Source organism: Saccostrea echinata, unplaced genomic scaffold, assembly GCF_033153115.1.
Source record: "Saccostrea echinata isolate AGI-Se365-2 ecotype Australia unplaced genomic scaffold, CSIRO_AGI_Sech_v1 ptg000034l, whole genome shotgun sequence".
In the NCBI taxonomy this organism is placed as follows: domain Eukaryota; kingdom Metazoa; phylum Mollusca; class Bivalvia; order Ostreida; family Ostreidae; genus Saccostrea; species Saccostrea echinata.
Genome location: NW_026889783.1, coordinates 1,706,865 through 1,730,833, shown reverse-complemented (window position 1 = coordinate 1,730,833; position 23,969 = coordinate 1,706,865). Strand labels below are relative to the sequence as shown.

Here is a 23,969-nt window from a genome sequence, read left to right as displayed (position 1 = left end):
GGGGTACCTTTCCGGAAATTTAATTTTAACCAAGTAAGTTGGAATAAAATTTTAACAAGATATGAATATTAAATTTATTTCAAACCACATTTTTCGACTAAAATATATTACGATGCACTGTATATAAATGCGACTCTAAGTCTAGTTAAGTTTTGCAGGAGTTACATAAACATGCAATTTTTGTTCACCAGATTTAATGTCCACTTTATTATATGTCGGTGACTGTACCGAATTTATGTTGGATATCAGTGATTTATTCTTTTAATTTGTTTTATAATGAAAGTCTTGAGTTCTGTTTTCATTGTCGGAAAAGTACTTTATGATAAATGTCGGAGATGAAAACTTTAAAATGTCGGAAATGAAGACTACAAAATGTCGGAAATGAGGAGTTGAATATTTTAAAGAATTCCGGAAATGAAATGCAGCCATTTCTCCTTTTTCCAGCATTGGTCAATCAACTACCTTTCACTCCCTAATTTGAGACATATTCTTTTACCAACGTGTACATATTTTATCCACTACTTACCTATTTATAGTCGTCTCTACAGACCAATAATTGCGCTTGTTTTGAATTTTTTTTGTCGGATGGTAGAAAATATTCATGGTCCCCGCCCCCTGGGACCTGAGGGGTGGGGCTAAAACCATCTAAGCTCTGTCTTCAAAAATCTTCTTCATTCCCCGACATCAAGCAGTCAAACTGTTGGTATGATTGTAAAAAGCATTGAGCCCTCTACCAAAATTGTGAATTCATGGCCGCAGGGTCAGAGGTTCTGGAGTTAGGTTGGGGCTCTAATGATCATACGGTGAAAATGCATAAATTCTTTAAAAATATTCGTGTCTACCCTTTCTCTACCCCTTGATATTTAGCAGATAAACTCAGTGCATGGTTATGATGAGCAAGGATGCCTCTTCCAAAATTGTGAATTTCATGGCCCTTTGGTCAGGGGTTCTGGCGCTGAGACAGGACTCTATTGGTCAGATAGTGAAATTTCATGAATTCTTTAAATATCCTTTTCTTTGACTTTGGGTATTTAGCAGACAAACAAATTGCATGGTTATGATGAGCAAGGATGCCTCTTCCAAAATAAAGAAAAAATCATGGCCCCCGGGTCAGGCGTTTTGGTGTTAGATTGAGCTCTGTTGAATATATAGTAAAAATGCATCACATGTATACTATAATGATATAATATTACTAATAAGCATAGGGTTCCCCCTTTTTTCCTAGATAGACTTCAGATAATGTATGACATTTAATCTACTAATAAGGTATTCAAATTCTGGAATGATTTCTTTGAGAATGTATTCTAGTGGCAGTTTTAAAGGAACGTAGGCGTGTAATTTAACAAAAGATGAAATCGATATCGACTTCATACTTCTGGGAGAAGAAGATGGTGTTTTCAATTCCCTCCAAAGGAGCAATAAAAAGAGAATAAACTAACTTTGAAAAAAAACAACAACTCATATCCGAGGATTTCTGATACCATAGCTTTCTTCTTCTTTCTTTGTCCTTAGTTACATCTTAATTTTCTATTTCAAGGTAAATCAAAATGACAAACAGCATGATTTTTAACACTCCACTCCTCTATATAGGCTGTTTGTACCACTTTAAAACTCAACTAGAGCTGATCAAAGCTTTTAAGAAAGAGTAGCACTTCTTTATTGGCATTTTTACATGAATCAAAGTAATTGTTAACTAAATAAGTAGATATACTCAGCTGTATTGTCTTTAATAGTGATAAGAAGAGGACCCTTATTCTCGAGAAGAAAAACTTTTCCTATTATATTTCTAGATAAATATTTAAATCTTTAACAGCCAAATCCTGGCAAAATAGGCTAGTGTTTTAATAAGATGAACCTGCGCTGCACGTGAGGATGATTATAAAGATGATGAATGTCAACATTATTTTTTTTCAAAAGTCTGTTACATCAAAACGTACGACTTTTCCACACTTTATACAACCATTCCTCACGATAAACTAAAACTAGGCTTTTTAATAGACAACTGCTTCTTCAAAAAATGGAAGTCATCAACAAAATTACTCTGTAAAAAATTACTCTGATTCTACAAACAAGTACTCTAAAGATGATATTAAAAAGATGCTGGAGTTCCTCATGAACAACATTTATGAAGTATTCAGAGACCAGGTCTTCCAACAAACTGTTGGAATTTCAATGGGCACTAATTGTGCTCCTTTATTAGCCGACCTTGTTTTATATTCCTATGAAGCAGAATTTATTCAAAAACTTCTATATGAGAAGAAGAAAACACTTGCTGTGGCCTTCAATTTGACATTAAGATATATCAACGACGTTTTATCAATCAACAATAGTTCTTTCCATTCATATGTCGACTCGATATATTCCAGTGAACTTGAAATAAAAGACACCACAGAGTCTGCCACATACTATACGTGTACATAAATTGGCGTATTCAAAATTTAGCGCATTCACTGCGTATGGAGTTGTTGGCGAAATCATGAATTAGCGCTATACATGTCCGTGCCGTATATTGTATTTATAAATGATTTCTTAGCGGTATTCATGAATTAGCACATCGTTGTCTGCGCCATAGCTGCTTAATTATGAAGCCCGCTTTTTTAAATACACGTACAGTATGCTTCATATCTGGATGCTATACCTTCTATAGACGATAAGGCTAACATCTAAATTGTATGACAATCGAGATGCCTTCAGCTTTTCCATCGTCAACTTTCCTTATTTATGTAGTCATATCAGGATATCACCTCCATATGGTGTTTCCATCTCCAAACTTATTCGATACTTAAGAGCACGTTCCGAGTACGATTGATTTTTAAACAGAGCCAGGCTACTGACAGATAAGTTAATGTTACAGGGGTTTTAACAACCTCGTTTAAAGTCAGCATTCTGTAAATGCTATGGTCGTTATAATGACCTTGTTAGCAAATATAACATATCAATGGGTCGTATTTTGGCTGACTTGGTTCATACCAATTATTAGGAATTTGTTTTTATACTAAATTTGACTACGGAATGTTCCGTCAACCTGATCATACATAGGGCCTATGGCGGGTGTGACCGGTCGACACTGGATGCTTACTCCTCTTAGGCACCTGATCCAACCTCTGGAATTCCCAGATGTCCGTCCTTTACACCCTCTTCACATATTTGTATTTAATAGATTTTTTTAGATCACTGTTCATTATCCTCACCTTTTTTCATTAAAGCATGCATTTCTGTTATTATGTTATTTTTTTTCAATCTCGTAAAAAGAAATGAAACAAATCTATGTAAAATAGTTGAGTCCATATATATATATATATATATATATATATATATATATATATATATATATATATATATATATTGAACAGCGCCGCTAAAGCAAAATGTTCTAGTAAGTTTTCCTGCAATTAATCTCAGGCAATTTTTATTGCATGGAATATGGAGATAACCAACTATTCAAGCTCAAAGTCCATTTAAACAAAACAAATCGGGAGCATGGCAAACACGGACCTCCAAAAACATCAGAGATGGGATCAGGTGCCATGGAGGAGTGAGTATCCCCTGCCGACCGGTCACACCCACCGTGTGTGCTCCTTGTCATGATCGGGGAAAAACGGAAAATTCCGTAGACAATTCAGTGTGTAAATAATGGCCTTAGTATGAAAAACGTCAGTCAGCATTTGACTTAATGATAGGATGTATTTGCTGACAAGAGTATTGTATCGACCATAAAACGTGCGAAATGATGACTTCAAACGAGACTGCTGATATCCTTGTTTCATCAACTTGTTTGTCCATAGCTTCCCTCGTTTTAGAAATTGTTCATACGTTGAGCATGCTTTTGCGTATCTAATCATCTGGGAGACCAAAGCCCATATGCAGGTGATAAGGGTATATTGCTGCATAAGTAACGGAAGTTGACGATTGAAAAATTGAAGTCATCACGTTTATCATAAAGGTTTGTTGTTAGGTTAGCATTAAAGTCTTTTTCTAGTAAATTATCCAAATATGAAACAGATCTGTCAGACTCCGTGGTATCTTTTATTTCAAGCTCACTTGGATCACTTACATGCAATTCTCTGCATGTACACATGTTGCAACTAATTGCATACATTTCCTCTACATTCCCTCCAAATTTGTACATTTAAAACGAAGTTGTATTGAAGACTGCATCCTAAAATTAAAACAAATCAAACTCAAAAGTTGAACTATATACATTCTTAATGAAACATTTAGACAATTTGCTTGTTTGTATATTGCAAGTAGGAATGTTTATGTATTATTAATAGCACACATCATTTTGATGGTTTAGGTTTGTAATAAGGCCTTTCTTTTTGTAGTCATTTTTGCATTCTTTTACGTGTAGAAAATAATTTGTATATTCTGCTTTGTCCTCTTTTTTTTAAAGTTCTGATTGATTACTGCAAAAGAAAAAGCATGCAACTCCATTCAAAATAGAGCAGAGCTCTATTCCATAAGCAATATCATGTGTCATCAAAACTTTTGCATGCAATTAATATTTATCAGCTCCATATTTAGATATTTTACTGACAATAGACGATAAAGGCCAATTAACAACTAAATTGTATGACAAACAGAGACTTTAGCATTTCCATCGTCAACTTTCCTTATTTATGTAGAAATATCCGACTATCACCTGCATTTGGTGTTAATACATCTCCCAACTTATTCGATACTCAAGAGCATGCTCCGAGTACGATCAATTTTTAAAGCAAGGCAGGCTACTCACTGATAAGTTGATGTTATAGGGATTTCAACAGCCTGGTTTAAAGTTAATATTTCGTAAATGTTATGGTCGTTATATTAACCTTGTAAGCAAATATAACCTATCATTGGGTCGTATTTTGGCTGATATGTTTCGTACCAATTGTTAGGCCTTTGTGTCCGTGTTTTATGCCCTCTTCACATATTTGTATTGTTTGTGGATCACTGTTCATTATCTTTACCTTTTACTTTCCAGACTCTGTAATATTTCCCATGGGATTATGCAGCGTGTGCATGTGCCTTAAAACTGATTCGTGGCCACATTTATGACTTGGACACGTAACGTGGTACTTTATGAGGTAGCTAGAGGGATATCTTATAGGAATGACATCAAAACCTTCAGTAGAGAAAAAAAAACATACATACGTGGTTATCTTAGACAGACGTAAAAACGTAGATTTGACCAAGTTTATTTGAAACGTTGACTTTAAAAAAATCTATTACAAGCTACCTTGTTTAATTCTAAAATCCTAAAAATTTCAATTTATCACGTTTACACCATTTATACAGTGGATACCGGTCATAGGATACTGTATACATACGAGGGGTTATCAAAAGTTCGTGGACTGATGCGATAAAATTAATTAATACTATGTAGTCTGTGCTTACAAAATTTATAAGGAACATAAAACAACAAAAGTTTAAGAAACGTTGAAAATTTTAGTCTGATACGTTGATTATTTGCCAAATTATTCTAAATTAAAAAAGACATTATAAGACATTATATGATCACCCGGCGCTGTCGCCGTTTAGTTTCATGACGTCCGACAACGTCATTGTTTCTCAATGTTCGCTTTCTCTACCCCATACACTTATCTTGATAAGATTACGAGTTAAGTAAGGACTTAAACCCGTCTTGTTTACGTGACTTTACAATGTCATGAACAGCTGCTTTCAATGCATATAATATTGTAAATCAATCTATACACAGGGAAAGATCCTCACTTGATTATGCCAGAATACTTAGCTTGTTGGAGTTCAATTTCTACCACACATGATCAACGTCACTTTTTGACGTGACCGACTTTTGACACCCTGACTACAAATAGACATTAACTGTGCATCTTTCATCTCTCTGGATTTTTTGGACATTTCAATACAAGTACTCTTGATGTATTTTATTTTTCTGTAGCCCGTTTAAACATTCCTTAGGTCTATACCAATTTTTCCAAGTGCGAAACTTTATAGAATGCTGGAAAAAGAAACCCCTCCCCCTTTTTGACGTCATTTTCAAGCCCTTAATTATTTGGACACTCCATATAAAATTTACGATTAAATTTCATAGAACTTACAGAATGGGGTAAAAATTGCAAGTATTGTGATAGCACACTATTAAATACATTTGTGTGCATTTATAAAAATGGAAGAGAGAGAGAGAAAAAAAAGAGAAAGAGAGAGAGGATATTCAATATTCTGTTGTTGGATTTGGAACGAGTGGGACAGTATACACTTATCCACTGGCTGTGAGTGGGATAGCTCTTTTATCAAACCCGCGACAGGAACTATTCCCCGGGGGCTTGCCCGAGGGGAATAGTTCCTGTCAAGGGTTTGATGAAAGAGCTATCCCAGTCACAGCTAGTGGATAAGCGTTTTATTATACTGATGTATATCATAATTTCTGAGGGTTGGATTTACCTGATACTACAGTTCGATAGTAAAAACATGAAAAAAAAATAATTGTAAAAGTTTGAACAAGTATTTGGAAAAAGATAACACTGCTAGAATGAGCTGAAATCCTGATGACGTCACAATGCTACTGAAGTCAGGGTGACATCATAAGTCTATAGATTGATTACAGGAAATCAAAATTGACGGCAAAAATTGCATGAAAATTTTCCGAGGGGTGGATATCAAAAACTATACCCCGGGGTATAGCTTTGCTATGTGTGGAAATTTTGAGACTATAAAAGATAGTTATTCTACCTTCTTAACTTTATACAGGAAACATTTTAACAGAAGTATAATAACAAAAATTATTATACTTCTGTTAAAATGTTTCCCATATAAAGTTAAGAAGGTAAGAAGTCTACTGAAAAATAAGTTCATGTTTCAGGATTTTCAACTATCTCGATTTAAGCCAGCATTTCGCAAATTCTATGGTCGTTTTAATAATATTGTTTGGAAATACAAACTATCGTTGGTTCGCATGAAGACTAACATGTTACGCCATTTTTACCAATGTGACTACGGAGTACTCTACCTGATCAAAACAGTGAGCTCACGGCGGATGTGACCGGTCGACAGGGGATGTTTACTCATCCTAAGCACCTGATCCGAACTCTGATGTTTCTAAGTGTCCGTATTTTTTTTTCTGTTCACGATTCATATTCTGTACTGTTCGTTAACTTAACCTCAGTCTAAGGTTAAAGTCTTAAGGATGACACATTTTTGGATAAGACCACGTAGTACAGGAAAATAATTATAACGTACAAATTTTATTCCATTTCAATTAACTCTTTGAGAAATTAATCCCAAAAATTTCAAAATTTTGCAGTAAAATCGATTTGCAAAACAGAATAAGGCTGTGTGGAAATCTTTTTTCGTCAAATCAGCTTCATTGTTATAATGAAAAATCAAATCGAAGAAACCATCTCAGAAAATCATCTTCTTGAGTTCCAAAATTCGTTCAGGTTTCTTGATTGTCTATTCATTACAATTATTCCACATTTTCTTCTCCCCGAGCAGAGTTTTTTTCCGGCAGCAAAGTAATTAATACCGAGATTCGGAATAACAAACTTGAAGGGACATGTTTCTTTCATTAAATAAAAGCAAAAACAAGTTATCTTCAGGTTGTCATTTGAGTAATACGAGTTCGTCTTTGGTTCCGGTCTATCGTCAAATTGACGTTTAAGACATTCCATATGAAATGGAAGAATCAATGACCTTCTTTCTCAAATAGATTTTTAAGATTTAAATGCAGTGAAATAATATCAAGACTGGTATTTAATTTGCTTCGATTTTCATAACTTAGTTATTTACCGAAGATTTATGTATACCGACATCAATCTCTCTCTCTCTATATATATATGAATAGGAGCAGGAATTATTGTCCATAAAACACTTTGAATGAACATGCATTTAATAAACCTTGCTCCTTTTATTTAAAAACAATTATTGGTCAGGTATGTTTGACAGAAAATGATGATGTGTAAAATTTTTAGCGTTGTCCTCTATGATATTAACTAAATGTCAATTGCGCACCGACTGTCATTTAACCTAATAACAATCCCGAACCAAATCTGTAAGGTTAGGTTCCTATGATTTATCCTCTCACGCAGAGCCCGAATAACTGTGGCAGTCAAAAGTTAGATTTGTACACATATATAACTATCTACTGAAACAAAACCACTTTTTGAAGTCTGATCCCGTTATTGTGATGTAGGAGATCTGAGACGACGGCTTGCTTCGGTGAACACGGCAACATGAAAACAAATCCTTTCTTGAATGGAAGTAAGGAAGTTAAAAGATATTTTTTAAAACTGTGTATACACATACCGTATACTACTCGAGGCTTTTCAGTAAAGAACCTGAAGTGGACGTGTCGAAACCTTGAATTTAACTGCAGAGTTAATTTTTGTGGATTTTGAAAGTAATAGTATGGAGAACATAACTAAGATCTTAAATGAGAGGTACGCCGAAATTGTTCTCCCAAACACGGTGCTCCTGGCACTTGGGATGACGGTGGGAGCCGTGGGGAACATAGCCATTATTTCACTGTATGTGTCCAAGATACAGGATAAAAAGGGGGACCGTTACTTTATACCCGTCCTCGCTTTCATTGATTGCTTGGGTTGTGTTGCCAATGGATCTTTCTATACTACAGATAACGCCTTCCTCTTTTTGTATCCAAGTGAAGTTCTTTGCCGTATTTTGATATTCCTCTTAACTTTTGCATCAGGATTCTCTGCTCATGTTCTTTTGGTCATTGCCTTGCAGCGATACCTTCTTATTTGTCGACCATTTGGCAAACAACTGACTTTGTACAAGAGGAGGATATCTTTGGTAATAATCACAGTGGCCTGTCTCGGGTATGCTTGTCCACTGATAGGTATAGGCGGCATTAGACACACCAATTCCACATTTCTAAACCAGACGTTTGAGAGCCACATGTGTGTGCTATCTGTAGAGACTTCTTTTGGGACACTGGTGTACTTTGGGACAATGGCTTTGATTACTGTGGCCAACATATTGGTAACAGCTGGGTTGTATATTCCAATAACAAGAGCTATTTACAGGACATTTTCGTTCCACAAGAAAAATGTTTATAAAAACAACAAGGACAGAAGGATCTCTGACAGCCAGAGTAGCAGCACTCAGATCTCTCACATAACAATCGAGGAAACGAACATCAATCAACAGCAGAACATAAGTATACGTCATCCGAAAGGTGAAATACAGCAAAAATCATCAAAACAGGAGTGTAAAACAATTCATAGAACAAACACAGAAGCCAGGAAAGAGAAAGTAAAAGCAAAGATAAACTTAATGTTTCTGATCATTATTTTGGTGTACATACTGTCATACATTCCTACCCTGGCGATTCTGATAGCGACATACACCCTAAGTGATTTTACTTATCTTGAACTGTCTACGGTGGGGATTAATTTGTGGCTCTTCTGTGCCCGGTTTTTGCTGCTCAATCACGTGATCAACCCGTTTATATATGGGTATTTTGACATCAAGTTACGGACTGAATTCGCAAAACTTTGTTGTGCTTTTGTGAAACGGAAATTGGATTATTCTGTGGATAGCCAAACAACTTAATAATTGTTTAATATGTACTTTTTTGGTTTCAGCATTGCCCTAGAAAAGAAATGCGACCAATTAAACCAAATGAATGTCAGGTTGACTAAGCATTGTATGCATTTACATACTAATCACCATTACAAGCAATATTTGGTATGAGATTCAAAAGGTTCATGACCAATTTCATGTATTTTTAACACTGTTTTTATGCCGCGAGAAATAAAAAAAAACATTTGCTTGATATAACATTTTTTTTTAATTTCAAATGTAAATACTAATGTAACCATTAAATAATACAATTGCAGTAAAAGCAATAGCTAGCAATATTTCATGAGAATAAAACATTAAGCAAAATACAAAATAACAAAAATAATTTAAATAGTGCAAAATAGGCAAAACTATCTGCCTTCTAATACTGCAACGGTGTGTGAGCTCTGTATTGCACAGCCCGGGAAAAACAAGCGGGCGGATCCTGAAATGTAAATTAGATTCTTTAATAGATTTAATCCTGGTCAGAACACTCGTCATTGAAATGAATGGATGATGGTTACTAACTTTCCTCTATATGTTAACAGTGATTTTGGTTTGAAGTTGGTAAGCTCTTACCAAAACAAAATGACACAATATCGATTTATTGCACATGATATGTAAAGGCAAATTGGTTAAAAATTAGTTAAGGGATACACTGCCCCGAATAAATAAATACGGGGTTAGCTGTAGAATATGACATAATGGCATTCACAGTCATTTTTAGATTTAAAACGTAAAGAACCTGAAGCTTATCCGTCAGAGATAAGATTAAATTTCTTATTTCAAAAGTCTGGGTATCACAGGTACAAACTCATTAATAAGTTAAGTTCTTTTCGCTAACATTTGATTTACTTGAACAAAACGGCAAAAACGAAACAAGACACATGGACAAAAAAATTGAATATTCTTAATTCTAACCCCCCACCCCAAATCTTTTCCCCAATCTCACTCATAAGGCACTTTCGTAATTTTCTTCCAAGTTCAACTGTTTGTAGTCAAAACATGGAGAAGATGCCTATCTAGATTGAGTGTTATTACCTATATTTTTGTCATTTCGCTCTAACAATTACCTAGATACAAAAACAGGTCTTCAATCCATTACAATTGCAATAAAAACCACTCCAGTAAATGCTGATATGCATTTTGTCATTACCTTTAAGTAAATTTGAATAAGTAATACTGATCGAAACAGCTTCATTTATATATTTTTTTTAAATTGACAGAACTAAATCTTTATATTTCTAAACGAATAAATTTCTATCAGTCAAAGGGAAAATAGATTAATACAAATTTGAATTCGCGAGGAAAGCAAAATACAACATATGTATTACATAATGTAACCATTCAAATTTTCTTATAAGTAGTAATATCTACGATGTTTTAAAACTTTACCTATTTGGAGAAAAAGACTTTGTTTATTTTTATACTCCTGTTAAACATATACATGTATTATACAGTTCATGGATAATTTCCTTGTTTTGACGTATCAGTTCTATAAATCGCGAATAATTTCCTTATTAATCAGTTTCATAAGTATAAGAAAACATGAACAGGACTGATATGAATTAAAATTCAGTATATCTATCTCTTTAATTGGTTAAAGGGCATCTTATTATTTTCACTGCAGAAATTTTATTGTTTTCTTTCTTCACAATCGAAAAACGCAAGGAAATTCTTTCTTACCAAGATAATTTATACAAATTTAAGATCTTTTGCTATTTTCTCTCCAAATATCATGCTGTCCATTTTGAATTTACAAGTTGTACTAATACAAGACTTACAACAAGATGCTGTAATCATTCATGAATTATTAATAACTATACTCAAGGCATTGAAAATATACAATATCACAAAAAATGTATTAGGAATATGCTTTCTGCCATTGTCGCTTTGTTTCATCGCTTCCACACAGTGATTCTTTTTTGGTTCTAACGTGCTGAAAGAACCCCTAGAGAGCATTTGATTGGCTGTCGTGATCCGCTCAGCATTTAATTGGTTGCCGTGATTTCGGAAGTAATAATGTACACAACATTGAAGAAATACAGATTTGCAAAAGAAAAATGGGTTCAAATATATGCGCTCTTTCGTTGCCGTTTTTTTTCTTCTAATTCTGACCTTGTCAGCAAATACAATTTATCATTGAGTCAAATGCTGACTGACGTTTTTTCATACTAATTGTTAGGCCATTATTTACACACTGAATTGTCGACGGATTTTTCCGTTATTTCCCGATCATGACAAGGAGCACACGGCGGGTGTGACCGGTCGGCAGGGGATGCTCACTCCTCCATGGCACCTGATCCCACCTCTGATGTTTAGAGGTCCGTGTTTGCTCTGCTCCTATTTTGTATTGTTTAATGAACTTTTGAGCTTGAATACTGTTCGTTATCTCCATATATTTCATCTTATTCCTTTTTTTTTTTATTGTCAAACGATATTCGGCAAGCCTCGGGTATTTTGACAGCTGAAAAATTAAGAAACTCGAGTTGGAGAAAAACCGCTAACTTTCTCGAAATAGTTATGGAACCTATAATTTATTTCTCAGTAAACTTATCTTATTATCAATTATACTCTGTCAATAATCCAAAAGGGAAAAGAATAACAAGATCAACACAATACATGCTAAGGTTGCACAGCACATATAAGTAATCAGGGGTATCTGATCAGGGCTAGAGCTCTACTGATATGTTAAAATAAAACACTGTTTAGTTTTACCTTCACCAGTGTTCACTTAATTCTGTATCCTGATGTTTTATGTACCACGTTTTTACTGAAATCAAACTAAAATTGTAGGAGTGGGAGTTTCTCAGATTTTCAAAACAACTTTTTGGGGTCTTTACAACAATACTCATCAAAGGCTTAAACCAGAAACAGAATTATCTTAGAGCAAACATGTAAGAGAGGTATTGATTATAAAGAATCCCACACATTATTCTACTTAAAAAAAAAATAAATATGGTTTCATTGTTCGTCGAAAATTGAGACGCAGAATTCTGAATCTTGGTGTAACATGTTCTATAATGAGACCCGAAATTGAGGAGTATAGAAGCCATTTGAAAGATTTCAACAGAGATTTCTTTTTTAAGCAATTACGAGATAATGACTGTATGTTGCACTTCGTGTGCTATAATTACAGAATGTACATGTATACATATTTATTTATACGCACATCATCATTTATAAGCAAGGTAAATGCAAAATTCAATCATTCAACCAAGGGACAGTTTTGAACTCAGGTAAATTTAAACATTCATGAAAAAAGGCTGGAAAAAATAAATTACCACCTACATTCCAAATAGGTTATTGATAAGAAGTTCAATGTACAAAAATCTTAATGAGTAATTCTGCCATCAATATGTCATAGAATGCACGTCTTGAAGAAATTATAAGCATCGAAGCAAATAATGGTTTGGAAATGATGAAAAAGCTGAACTGCTTCCCTATAGGAAAATCCAGTAGAATGCCTATAATTCTTAGGCGAGACCTGTGTTAGAATAGTTCAATATAAAGGACCAATCTTGTGCATGATTTGATAAACTCAAAAGTATATAGTTAGAGAGCTCAAGAACAACATCTCTGAACGATTGGGGATTACCGTTGATTTACTCTATAACATATTCTATAAAAGTAAGTTGGATACATGCATCAGTAAAAGTCTAGCAATTGTAGATAACGTTATATACTTCAATTAAGAAATTTTGTATAAATCTAATCTTCACAGTAAATTATTCTTCCTTATTTTTACATGTACTGTTTACTTTAGAACTTTGTTTTGATTGTCAAAAGTATACAATCAAGGATATGGAGCTAGCTGAGAGTTCCCAGTTTATCAAATCATGGGAACTGGGGCAACTTAAACTAACACTAGAAATATTCTTCGTCTATTCAACACAAATAGATGAACAAAACAACTGACAGGAAAGTATTATAATCTAGTCAGGAAGAGTAAAAAATGATAGATAAAAGAAAATTTGAGAGCAGATATAGAACTAAATGTAATAGAATGTACACTTAAAATAAATCCCGCGGAGAGATGACCATTTGAACCCAATTAACAATTTATCATACAGAAACACATGAAGATGTATGACTATAGCTCTCAGGTAAACAAAAAACAAACAAAACAAAAATCCAAGGGGGAAAAGCAGAATTTATGTAAAATATGTAGATAAAAACAGACACAGGATTGACCGTAAGTGAAGAATACTACAGCAATACATAAATAGGAATAAATTATTTGAAGCCAAAGTTTCCCAACTCTAGACATACAAAGAATTTGAGTAGTCCTGGAAATTTTTTGTTTTAGAAATTCTCTAAGTTTATGACATAATTGATTATGTTTACAAACACAAGTCAAGCAGGCTGCTTTATAGAAGAGTTAATCTTCTTTTTCTGTCAGAATGCAAAGAAAACGTGGACTGAAATGTAAGATTAAAGTACACAAGCAATCACTAAGCGTGATTACATCAAAATCCTTATACATTGAACTGACTTTATCATTCATTTATAACAGGGATGGAAAAGACAGAAACTGGTTAAAGAATACAAGAAGGAGCAAAGAACACAAATAACAATGTTCCGGGACATTGCTTGACTGGTCCTCTGGTGTTTCCAGGGTCAGTGTTTTTGTTCTGTTCACAATTCGTATACTCATTGGATTAAGGAGATTAATCAATGTTCGTTAATTTCACCTTTTACATTCTGTGTATCATATTCGTTTCTACAGAATGATAAAATACAGTACGTGGCTTATTTTGATCATTTGATACTAAGATAAGTGATCTTACTAGAAATCAAAATTTCAAATTGATTTGTGAAAAATTTGACAGAAAACTCTTTAGCACGCATAATTTTAAATCGATCGATCGTCAAAATTTAAAGTTTATCAGCATGATCAATCAGACAATTACTGGCACTTTAATTTCAATTCAAATATTAGTACTTTAAATTTAGTGCCGCATATCACATAATTTTCATCAAAAGTCTCATGGGGGAGCCATTCGAAGGTGGATTGTTCAGGGTTATCTTTAGAGATGATGGACGCCGTACGCTTATAAAGTAACCAGTGTTTAAAAAACATAGAATGTTTTTTTTTATTCTATACCATACTAAACTAGTTATAATTGTAACGGACACCGTTACAGATGTTCCCCAAACGCTCCCCAACTCCCTTTTGGTGTCTTATTTCCTGTAAGTTTCATTAAATAAGGCAATGAAGTATATCGGTCGTTTTTTCCATTTCACGCGCGCGCACATGCATGCATGTGCAGTATGACCATGTCATCCCGTCTATACTATTAATGTATCTTTATATTCTCAGTATCAAAACATTTCATCAAAAATATATAAGTTCCGGCTATATCAAGTATACTGGTCATCTTAGCATTGCGCGCACGCGCACCTGCATGCATGTTCATAATGACCATGCCATCTTGTCTACACTTATAATATGTCTGTTTATTCTTAGTATCAAAGCTTTTCATCAAAAAATATAAAAGTTACGGCTATATTAAGTATATTAATCATTTAACACATTGCACGCGCGCGCATTTGCATGCATGTGCATGATGTCAACATCATCTTGTCTACACTTATAATATGTCTGTTTATTCTTAGTATCAAAGCTTTTCATCAAAAAATATAAAAGTTACGGCTATATTAAGTATATTAATCATTTAACACATTGCACGCGCGCGCATGTGCATGCATGTGCATGATGTCCACATCATCTTGTCTACACTTGTAATATATCTGTATATTCTTAATATCAAAGCTTTTCATCAAAAAATATAAAAATTACGACTATATTAAATATATTGGTCATTTAACACATTGCATGTGCGCGCACGTGCATGCATATGCATGCATGTGCATGATGACCATGTAATCTTGTCTACACTTTTAATATATATAAATATTTTGAGAATCAAATCATTTCATCAAAAAATATAAAAGTTACGTCTATATCAAGTAAATTGGTCATTTTATGATTTGCGCGTGCGCGCACGTGCATGCATGTGCATGTTGACCATGTCATCTTGTCTACACTTTTAATATATCCTTGTATTCTGAGTATCAAAGCATTTCATCAAAAAATATAAAAGTTACAGCTATATCATGTATATTGGTCATTTTACGCATTGCACGCGCACGCACGTGCGTGCACGTGCGCGCAAAATGACCTTCGTTCCGCAAATCTACATAACATACCTAGTAACCCTAAAAAGGTTTTAACTCAATTGGATGTGCAGTTTCCGAGAACACTCGCGGACAAAAAAGTACCGGAGAAGAAATAAGAATAAAAAAAGAATAATAATAATAACTAGATGCGTTTCTTGTTGCTAGGGCAACAAGTGGTCTTCCGACCGAACTTTTCTCCAGATCGCTGTGCTACCTCACTTCATTTAATACTTTATTGAAGGTAGTTTTTGTTCGCGTTTATGTAACACAGTCTTTCAACATAGATCATGATTATTAAAGGATTTTTGTAGAATCTCTGTTAAAAAAGCTTTAAAAAATAAGCAAAAACTATCATACATGTCTTCACAGAGAAAAATATCATTTACAACTGAAAAAAGAGAGAAACAATCTCCCGCCCCAGCAGGATTCGAACCCGCAACAATACGAGAAAGCTTGGATCGGTCATATGAAAGATATGGAGATAACGAACAGTATTCAAGCTCAAAAGTCCATTAAACAATACAAAATAGGAGCAGAGCAAACACGGACCTCCAAACATCAGAGGTGGGATCAGGTGCCATGGAGGAGTGAGCATCCCCTGCCGACCGGTCACACCTGCCGTGTGCTCCTTGTCATGATCGGGAAATCACGGAAAAATCCGTCGACAATTCAGTGTGTAAATAATGGCCTAACAATTAGTATGAAAAACGTTAGTCAGCATTTGACTCAATGATAAACTGTATTTGCTGACAAGGCCATTGTATCGACCATAGAACTTACGAAATGATGACTTTAAAACGAGACAGCTGATATTCTTGTTTCATCAACTTATTTGTCAATAATTTACCTCGTTTTAGAAATTATACATACGTAGAGCATGCTCTTGCGTATCGAATCAACTGAGAGATATATACCCCGTATGCAGGTGATGAAGGTATATTGCTGCATAAGTAAGGGAAGTTGACGATTGAAAAGTTAAAGTCATCACGTTTATCATAAAGCTTGGTTGTTAGATTACCATTTACATCTTTTGCAAGTAAAATATACAAATATGAAACAGATGTGTCAGACTCTGTGGTATCTTTTATCTCAAGTTCACCAGGACATATCGTATCGACATAAGAATGGAAATAGCCATTGTTAATTGACAATACGTCGTCGATATATCTAAATGTCGAGTTGAAGACCACAGCAAGTGTTTTCTTCTTTTCACGTACAAGATTTTGGACAAATTCTGCTTCATATGAATACAAAAAATGTCTGCTAATAACGGGGCGCAATTGGTACCCATGGGAATTCCAATAGATTGTTGGAAGACCTGGTCTCCAAAAACCACATAGATATTGTCAATCAGAAACTCAAGCATCTTTTTAATGTCAACTTCAGAGTACTTGTGTGTACAATCAGAATGTTTTTCAACAAAATAATTTTGTAAATGACCAATGACAAGGTAAGTATATTTACGAGTTCCATTTTTATTGAAAAAGCAGCTGTCAATGATATCAAAAAGCCTGGACTTTAATTTATCGTGGGGAATGGTTGTATATAAAGTTGAAAAGTCGTAAGTTTTAAAGCTGTTGATTTTGGTAAAATCTTGTGATTTCAAATTTTCCAAAAGTTCCTTGGAATTTTTAAGTATCCACATCTGATTTACACCACTTCTCAAATATATTGTTGCACAGTACTCTTGAAGTTTCTCCTTCACCACTGTTAATATCTTAGTGAGGAGTAAAGATAGAGGCTTGGTTGAACATATACTGGAACCCGCTATGTATCTTTGTTTGTAAGGATTTTTATGAAGTTTCGGAATCCAATATAAATATGGTAATTCGAATTCATTTTGGTTGTTTGGAATATTAAAAATATTCAAAACTGACATATGATTTTGAAGAAGTTCTTCCTTAGAAAGGGAACTATGAGTATAAGTTGGATTACCACTTGTAGAATTAAATCCAAGTTCCTCTAAAATACATTTAATATAATGAGTCTTACAAACAAAGACAATATTGTTACCTGCTTTGTCAGCAGGGACCAGTACGTACTGATCATGTAATCTATCTTTGTATTACATATCTTTGCAACAAATGCATCAATCAAAATGATAAAAACATACTTAGAACTCTTAGAAGACTCTCGATTAACCCTGTAAATCCCAGAGAAAAATATTGAAAAACAAAAAAGTTACAAATTTAACATTTTTTAATTCACTTCCGTTTGCGACCGGAAGTACGAACGATGGAAAATAATGGTCGATCAACATATCTACATTTGATGCTCTATCACCTCAGCAAGTTTCATATTCATATCTTATCATATATATCGAAAGACCTTAATACTAACAAGTAAACTAATTGTTCAGAGAACAATTAGAGGCCTTTCCACCTTTTTAAGTGTTTTCGTGTCGTGTTTAGGCCGAAAAAAAGAAAAATGCCAAAAAAAAAAAAATGAAAAAAAAATGAAAAAAAAAAAAAAAAAATCCTCCTCCAGCTGGGATCGAACTCAAAACCCTTGGTTTGAAAGGCAGGTGCTCTAACCACTGCGCTACACATTCCGATAAAATTGAGCAACTTAATTGTTTAAGACTATAGAATAAATACAAGCGTATTTTTAGAATCGGTAGGGGAAGAAAGAAGTTCCGTAAAAGGAAATAGTTCCTGAACTTGCAAGCAGTATATAAAATAACAAGGGACGGGTGTGCGTGAGAAAACGTTAACACTGTTCCCTAATGAAAATGTATTAATAGCCTGTAGCCCGATTCATCGATATTGTGAGCATGCTGAATTTTTTGAAAATAGCTTTGTTGTAAGCTTAAAAGATCGGGTTCGGATTTTAACATTTCTGACTGAATATCCTGAAATAAATATGAAACATTTAAATAAGCATTTCTTTGGGTTAAATTAAATATGTGTAGCACAAATTAAACTCCCAACATGCATTTTTAGAAGGGAAACACGACAATGAAAGCGAGAATTGTTTTTAATATACCGAAAATCGCTATTTCTGGAAACTGATTAATTCTAAATAAAAATCAAATAAATTCCAAATGTAAAAGAAAGAGAGAATGCTTGGTATTAAAATGTCGTATCATATCAGGAAAATCGAATGCTACTAACGACATCTGAAGAAATAACCGATAAAAGGTTTAGATCATTTCTTCGTTCACCTGCACTTTAATTTCAAACACAACAGAACTTGTAGTTTTTGCCGTGAAACTTCATGACTTCTATAAACTTATAAGACTCATCGTAAAACTCTCAAGAAAGTTTCTCTGAGGTCTATACTACAAATGTACCAAATATGTTGTCGATCCGAGGTCTGGTTTGAATTTTACAGAAATATTCTGCGTTGTTGTTGATGTGATTTTTTTTTAAGAAGGGGGGGGGGATGAATTATTTATTTTATGCCTCTTTTAAACTAAGAATTGTAACTACTTTCACATCTTTAAGCCTGATTGTGACCTTTGGGTCAAGATCAAAGGTCAAGGCCATTTCAAAAAAAAAACAAAAAACAAAACCCAAAACAAAACAAAACAAGGAAATCTTTACTTTCTATGTTTTTATCTGATACTGGAGCTGGATGCATGTCCTTACTTTTCATTTGACCCAATGTCAAGGCCAAAGGTCAAGGTCAAAGTTCAAGGTCATTTGGTGAATTGCTATATTTCACACATATATAAGGAATTTCTTATGTTTTTAAATGACTTTGACCTTGACCTATATTTCAAGGTCAAAGTCAAACATGCCGATGCAGTTGGTCCCATGTCTCTAGGATACACCGTTTTAAAAAAGGTTCATTAAATGTAAGCAGCATAAACTTTCAGGGGCAGTAACTCATACAAGGGACCAAAGAATGCTTTTGCAATGATAGAATGAAAGGGTATTAAATGAGTCGAAGACACTGCTGAAGGCTTGGAATCTCTACGTTTTACGGTTTCGAAGGAGTAGCGATAACAAGGTTTTATTGCAAAAGGGGTGACAACTTTTGAATGGGTCAAGCTTTGGGGACAAGAATGAAATCTTAAAATAGTTTTAGAAGGACATATCATAGATGCAAAGATATTCAGTATATGTCGAAAGGTTTTCTACAGAATCTCTGACAAAAAAGCTTTTAAAAATCAGCAAAAACTACCATACATGTTTTTAAAGAGAGAGAAGTCATTAGCAACTGAAAAAAAGAGAAAAACAAAGAAAAAAAAATTAACTACCTCCAGCAGGATTCGAACCCCAGACAGTGGGACAAAGTTTGGATCAGTCATATCTTTGCAATAAATGCACGCATCAAAATATTGAATACATATTTAGAATTCTTGTAAAACACTTTATAAACCCTGTAAATCCTAAAGAAAAATATTGAAAAACAAAAAAGTTGAAAAATTGGATTTTTTGAATTCACTTCCGTTTGCGACCGGAAGTGCCGACGACGAAAAATAAAGGTCGTTCCCCATATTGGAATTTGATGTTCTATTTATTCATTGAGTTTCAATTTCATATCTTTAGCCGTTGTCGAGAAAAATTCTGGACAAAATGCCATTTAAAAAATACAAATTTCCCCAAAAATCGCGAACGGAAGTGATTTTTGAAAAAATGAAAAACACGTCTGGAGATATTTACATGATGCATCTTCCGCGAAAAAATCTCTGAAATCTGCTCACTCACAGCTGAGATATCGCCATAACTATGAAAAAAAGAATAATAATAATAATAATAATAGAAAACAGACGGAAAACAATAAGGTCTTCCGAAGGAAGTCGGAAGACCTTAATAAAAAGGGACGGGCTGCGTGAGAAAACGTTAACACTGTTCCCTAATGAAAATGTATTAATAGCCTGTAGCCCGATTCATCGATATTGTGAGCATGCTGAATTTTTTGAAAATAGCTTTGTTGTAAGCTTAAAAGATCGGGTTCGGATTTTAACATTTCTGACTGAATATCCTGAAATAAATATGAAACATTTAAATAAGCATTTCTTTGGGTTAAATTAAATATGTGTAGCACAAATTAAACTCCCAACATGCATTTTTAGAAGGGAAACACGACAATGAAAGCGAGAATTGTTTTTAATATACCGAAAATCGCTATTTCTGGAAACTGATTAATTCTAAATAAAAATCAAATAAATTCCAAATGTAAAAGAAAGAGAGAATGCTTGGTATTAAAATGTCGTATCATATCAGGAAAATCGAATGCTACTAACGACATCTGAAGAAATAACCGATAAAAGGTTTAGATCATTTCTTCGTTCACCTGCACTTTAATTTCAAACACAACAGAACTTGTAGTTTTTGCCGTGAAACTTCATGACTTCTATAAACTTATAAGACTCATCGTAAAACTCTCAAGAAAGTTTCTCTGAGGTCTATACTACAAATGTACCAAATATGTTGTCGATCCGAGGTCTGGTTTGAATTTTACAGAAATATTCTGCGTTGTTGTTGATGTGATTTTTTTTTAAGAAGGGGGGGGGGATGAATTATTTATTTTATGCCTCTTTTAAACTAAGAATTGTAACTACTTTCACATCTTTAAGCCTGATTGTGACCTTTGGGTCAAGATCAAAGGTCAAGGCCATTTCAAAAAAAAAACAAAAAACAAAACCCAAAACAAAACAAAACAAGGAAATCTTTACTTTCTATGTTTTTATCTGATACTGGAGCTGGATGCATGTCCTTACTTTTCATTTGACCCAATGTCAAGGCCAAAGGTCAAGGTCAAAGTTCAAGGTCATTTGGTGAATTGCTATATTTCACACATATATAAGGAATTTCTTATGTTTTTAAATGACTTTGACCTTGACCTATATTTCAAGGTCAAAGTCAAACATGCCGATGCAGTTGGTCCCATGTCTCTAGGATACACCGTTTTAAAAAAGGTTCATTAAATGTAAGCAGCATAAACTTTCAGGGGCAGTAACTCATACAAGGGACCAAAGAATGCTTTTGCAATGATAGAATGAAAGGGTATTAAATGAGTCGAAGACACTGCTGAAGGCTTGGAATCTCTACGTTTTACGGTTTCGAAGGAGTAGCGATAACAAGGTTTTATTGCAAAAGGGGTGACAACTTTTGAATGGGTCAAGCTTTGGGGACAAGAATGAAATCTTAAAATAGTTTTAGAAGGACATATCATAGATGCAAAGATATTCAGTATATGTCGAAAGGTTTTCTACAGAATCTCTGACAAAAAAGCTTTTAAAAATCAGCAAAAACTACCATACATGTTTTTAAAGAGAGAGAAGTCATTAGCAACTGAAAAAAAGAGAAAAAACAAAGAAAAAAAAATTAACTACCTCCAGCAGGATTCGAACCCCAGACAGTGGGACAAAGTTTGGATCAGTCATATCTTTGCAATAAATGCACGCATCAAAATATTGAATACATATTTAGAATTCTTGTAAAACACTTTATAAACCCTGTAAATCCTAAAGAAAAATATTGAAAAACAAAAAAGTTGAAAAATTGGATTTTTTGAATTCACTTCCGTTTGCGACCGGAAGTGCCGACGACGAAAAATAAAGGTCGTTCCCCATATTGGAATTTGATGTTCTATTTATTCATTGAGTTTCAATTTCATATCTTTAGCCGTTGTCGAGAAAAATTCTGGACAAAATGCCATTTAAAAAATACAAATTTCCCCAAAAATCGCGAACGGAAGTGATTTTTGAAAAAATGAAAAACACGTCTGGAGATATTTACATGATGCATCTTCCGCGAAAAAATCTCTGAAATCTGCTCACTCACAGCTGAGATATCGCCATAACTATGAAAAAAAGAATAATAATAATAATAATAATAGAAAACAGACGGAAAACAATAAGGTCTTCCGAAGGAAGTCGGAAGACCTTAATAAAAAGGGACGGGCTGCGTGAGAAAACGTTAACACTGTTCCCTAATGAAAATGTATTAATAGCCTGTAGCTCGATTCATCGATATTGTGAGCATGCTGAATTTTTTGAAAATAGCTTTGTTGTAAGCTTAAAAGATCGGGTTCGGATTTTAACATTTCTGACTGAATATCCTGAAATAAATATGAAACATTTAAATAAGCATTTCTTTGGGTTAAATTAAATATGTGTAGCACAAATTAAACTCCCAACATGCATTTTTAGAAGGGAAACACGACAATGAAAGCGAGAATTGTTTTTAATATACCGAAAATCGCTATTTCTGGAAACTGATTAATTCTAAATAAAAATCAAATAAATTCCAAATGTAAAAGAAAGAGAGAATGCTTGGTATTAAAATGTCGTATCATATCAGGAAAATCGAATGCTACTAACGACATCTGAAGAAATAACCGATAAAAGGTTTAGATCATTTCTTCGTTCACCTGCACTTTAATTTCAAACACAACAGAACTTGTAGTTTTTGCCGTGAAACTTCATGACTTCTATAAACTTATAAGACTCATCGTAAAACTCTCAAGAAAGTTTCTCTGAGGTCTATACTACAAATGTACCAAATATGTTGTCGATCCGAGGTCTGGTTTGAATTTTACAGAAATATTCTGCGTTGTTGTTGATGTGATTTTTTTTTAAGAAGGGGGGGGGGATGAATTATTTATTTTATGCCTCTTTTAAACTAAGAATTGTAACTACTTTCACATCTTTAAGCCTGATTGTGACCTTTGGGTCAAGATCAAAGGTCAAGGCCATTTCAAAAAAAAACAAAAAACAAAACCCAAAACAAAACAAAACAAGGAAATCTTTACTTTCTATGTTTTTATCTGATACTGGAGCTGGATGCATGTCCTTACTTTTCATTTGACCCAATGTCAAGGCCAAAGGTCAAGGTCAAAGTTCAAGGTCATTTGGTGAATTGCTATATTTCACACATATATAAGGAATTTCTTATGTTTTTAAATGACTTTGACCTTGACCTATATTTCAAGGTCAAAGTCAAACATGCCGATGCAGTTGGTCCCATGTCTCTAGGATACACCGTTTTAAAAAAGGTTCATTAAATGTAAGCAGCATAAACTTTCAGGGGCAGTAACTCATACAAGGGACCAAAGAATGCTTTTGCAATGATAGAATGAAAGGGTATTAAATGAGTCGAAGACACTGCTGAAGGCTTGGAATCTCTACGTTTTACGGTTTCGAAGGAGTAGCGATAACAAGGTTTTATTGCAAAAGGGGTGACAACTTTTGAATGGGTCAAGCTTTGGGGACAAGAATGAAATCTTAAAATAGTTTTAGAAGGACATATCATAGATGCAAAGATATTCAGTATATGTCGAAAGGTTTT

At 34.0% G+C, this 23,969-nt stretch overlaps 3 protein-coding genes across 4 annotated transcripts in view; 1 reads left to right on the top strand and 2 right to left on the bottom strand.

The window, feature by feature from the left end:
- LOC133199523 (ubiquitin-conjugating enzyme E2 D2B-like) overlaps window positions 1-23,969 on the bottom strand; it is a 236,971-nt gene that overhangs the window by 58,036 nt on the left and 154,966 nt on the right. The gene's annotated exons all lie outside the window — the stretch shown is intronic.
- Window positions 8,004-9,727, top strand: LOC133199358 (cholecystokinin receptor type A-like). The gene has a single exon (XM_061335167.1). The coding sequence runs from the start codon at window positions 8,368-8,370 to the stop codon at window positions 9,532-9,534; it is 1,167 nt and encodes a 388-aa protein (XP_061191151.1). The 5' UTR covers window positions 8,004-8,367; the 3' UTR covers window positions 9,535-9,727.
- The window catches only part of LOC133199520 (protein SPMIP2-like), a 55,823-nt gene continuing 41,675 nt past the window's right edge, over window positions 9,822-23,969 (bottom strand). The window contains exon 6 of one of the 2 annotated variants that reach the window (XM_061335331.1): window positions 9,822-9,988. The gene's annotated coding sequence lies outside the window, so the exon portion shown is untranslated. The remainder of the gene's footprint in view (window positions 9,989-23,969) is intronic. The other variant, XM_061335330.1, reaches the window with a different exon arrangement.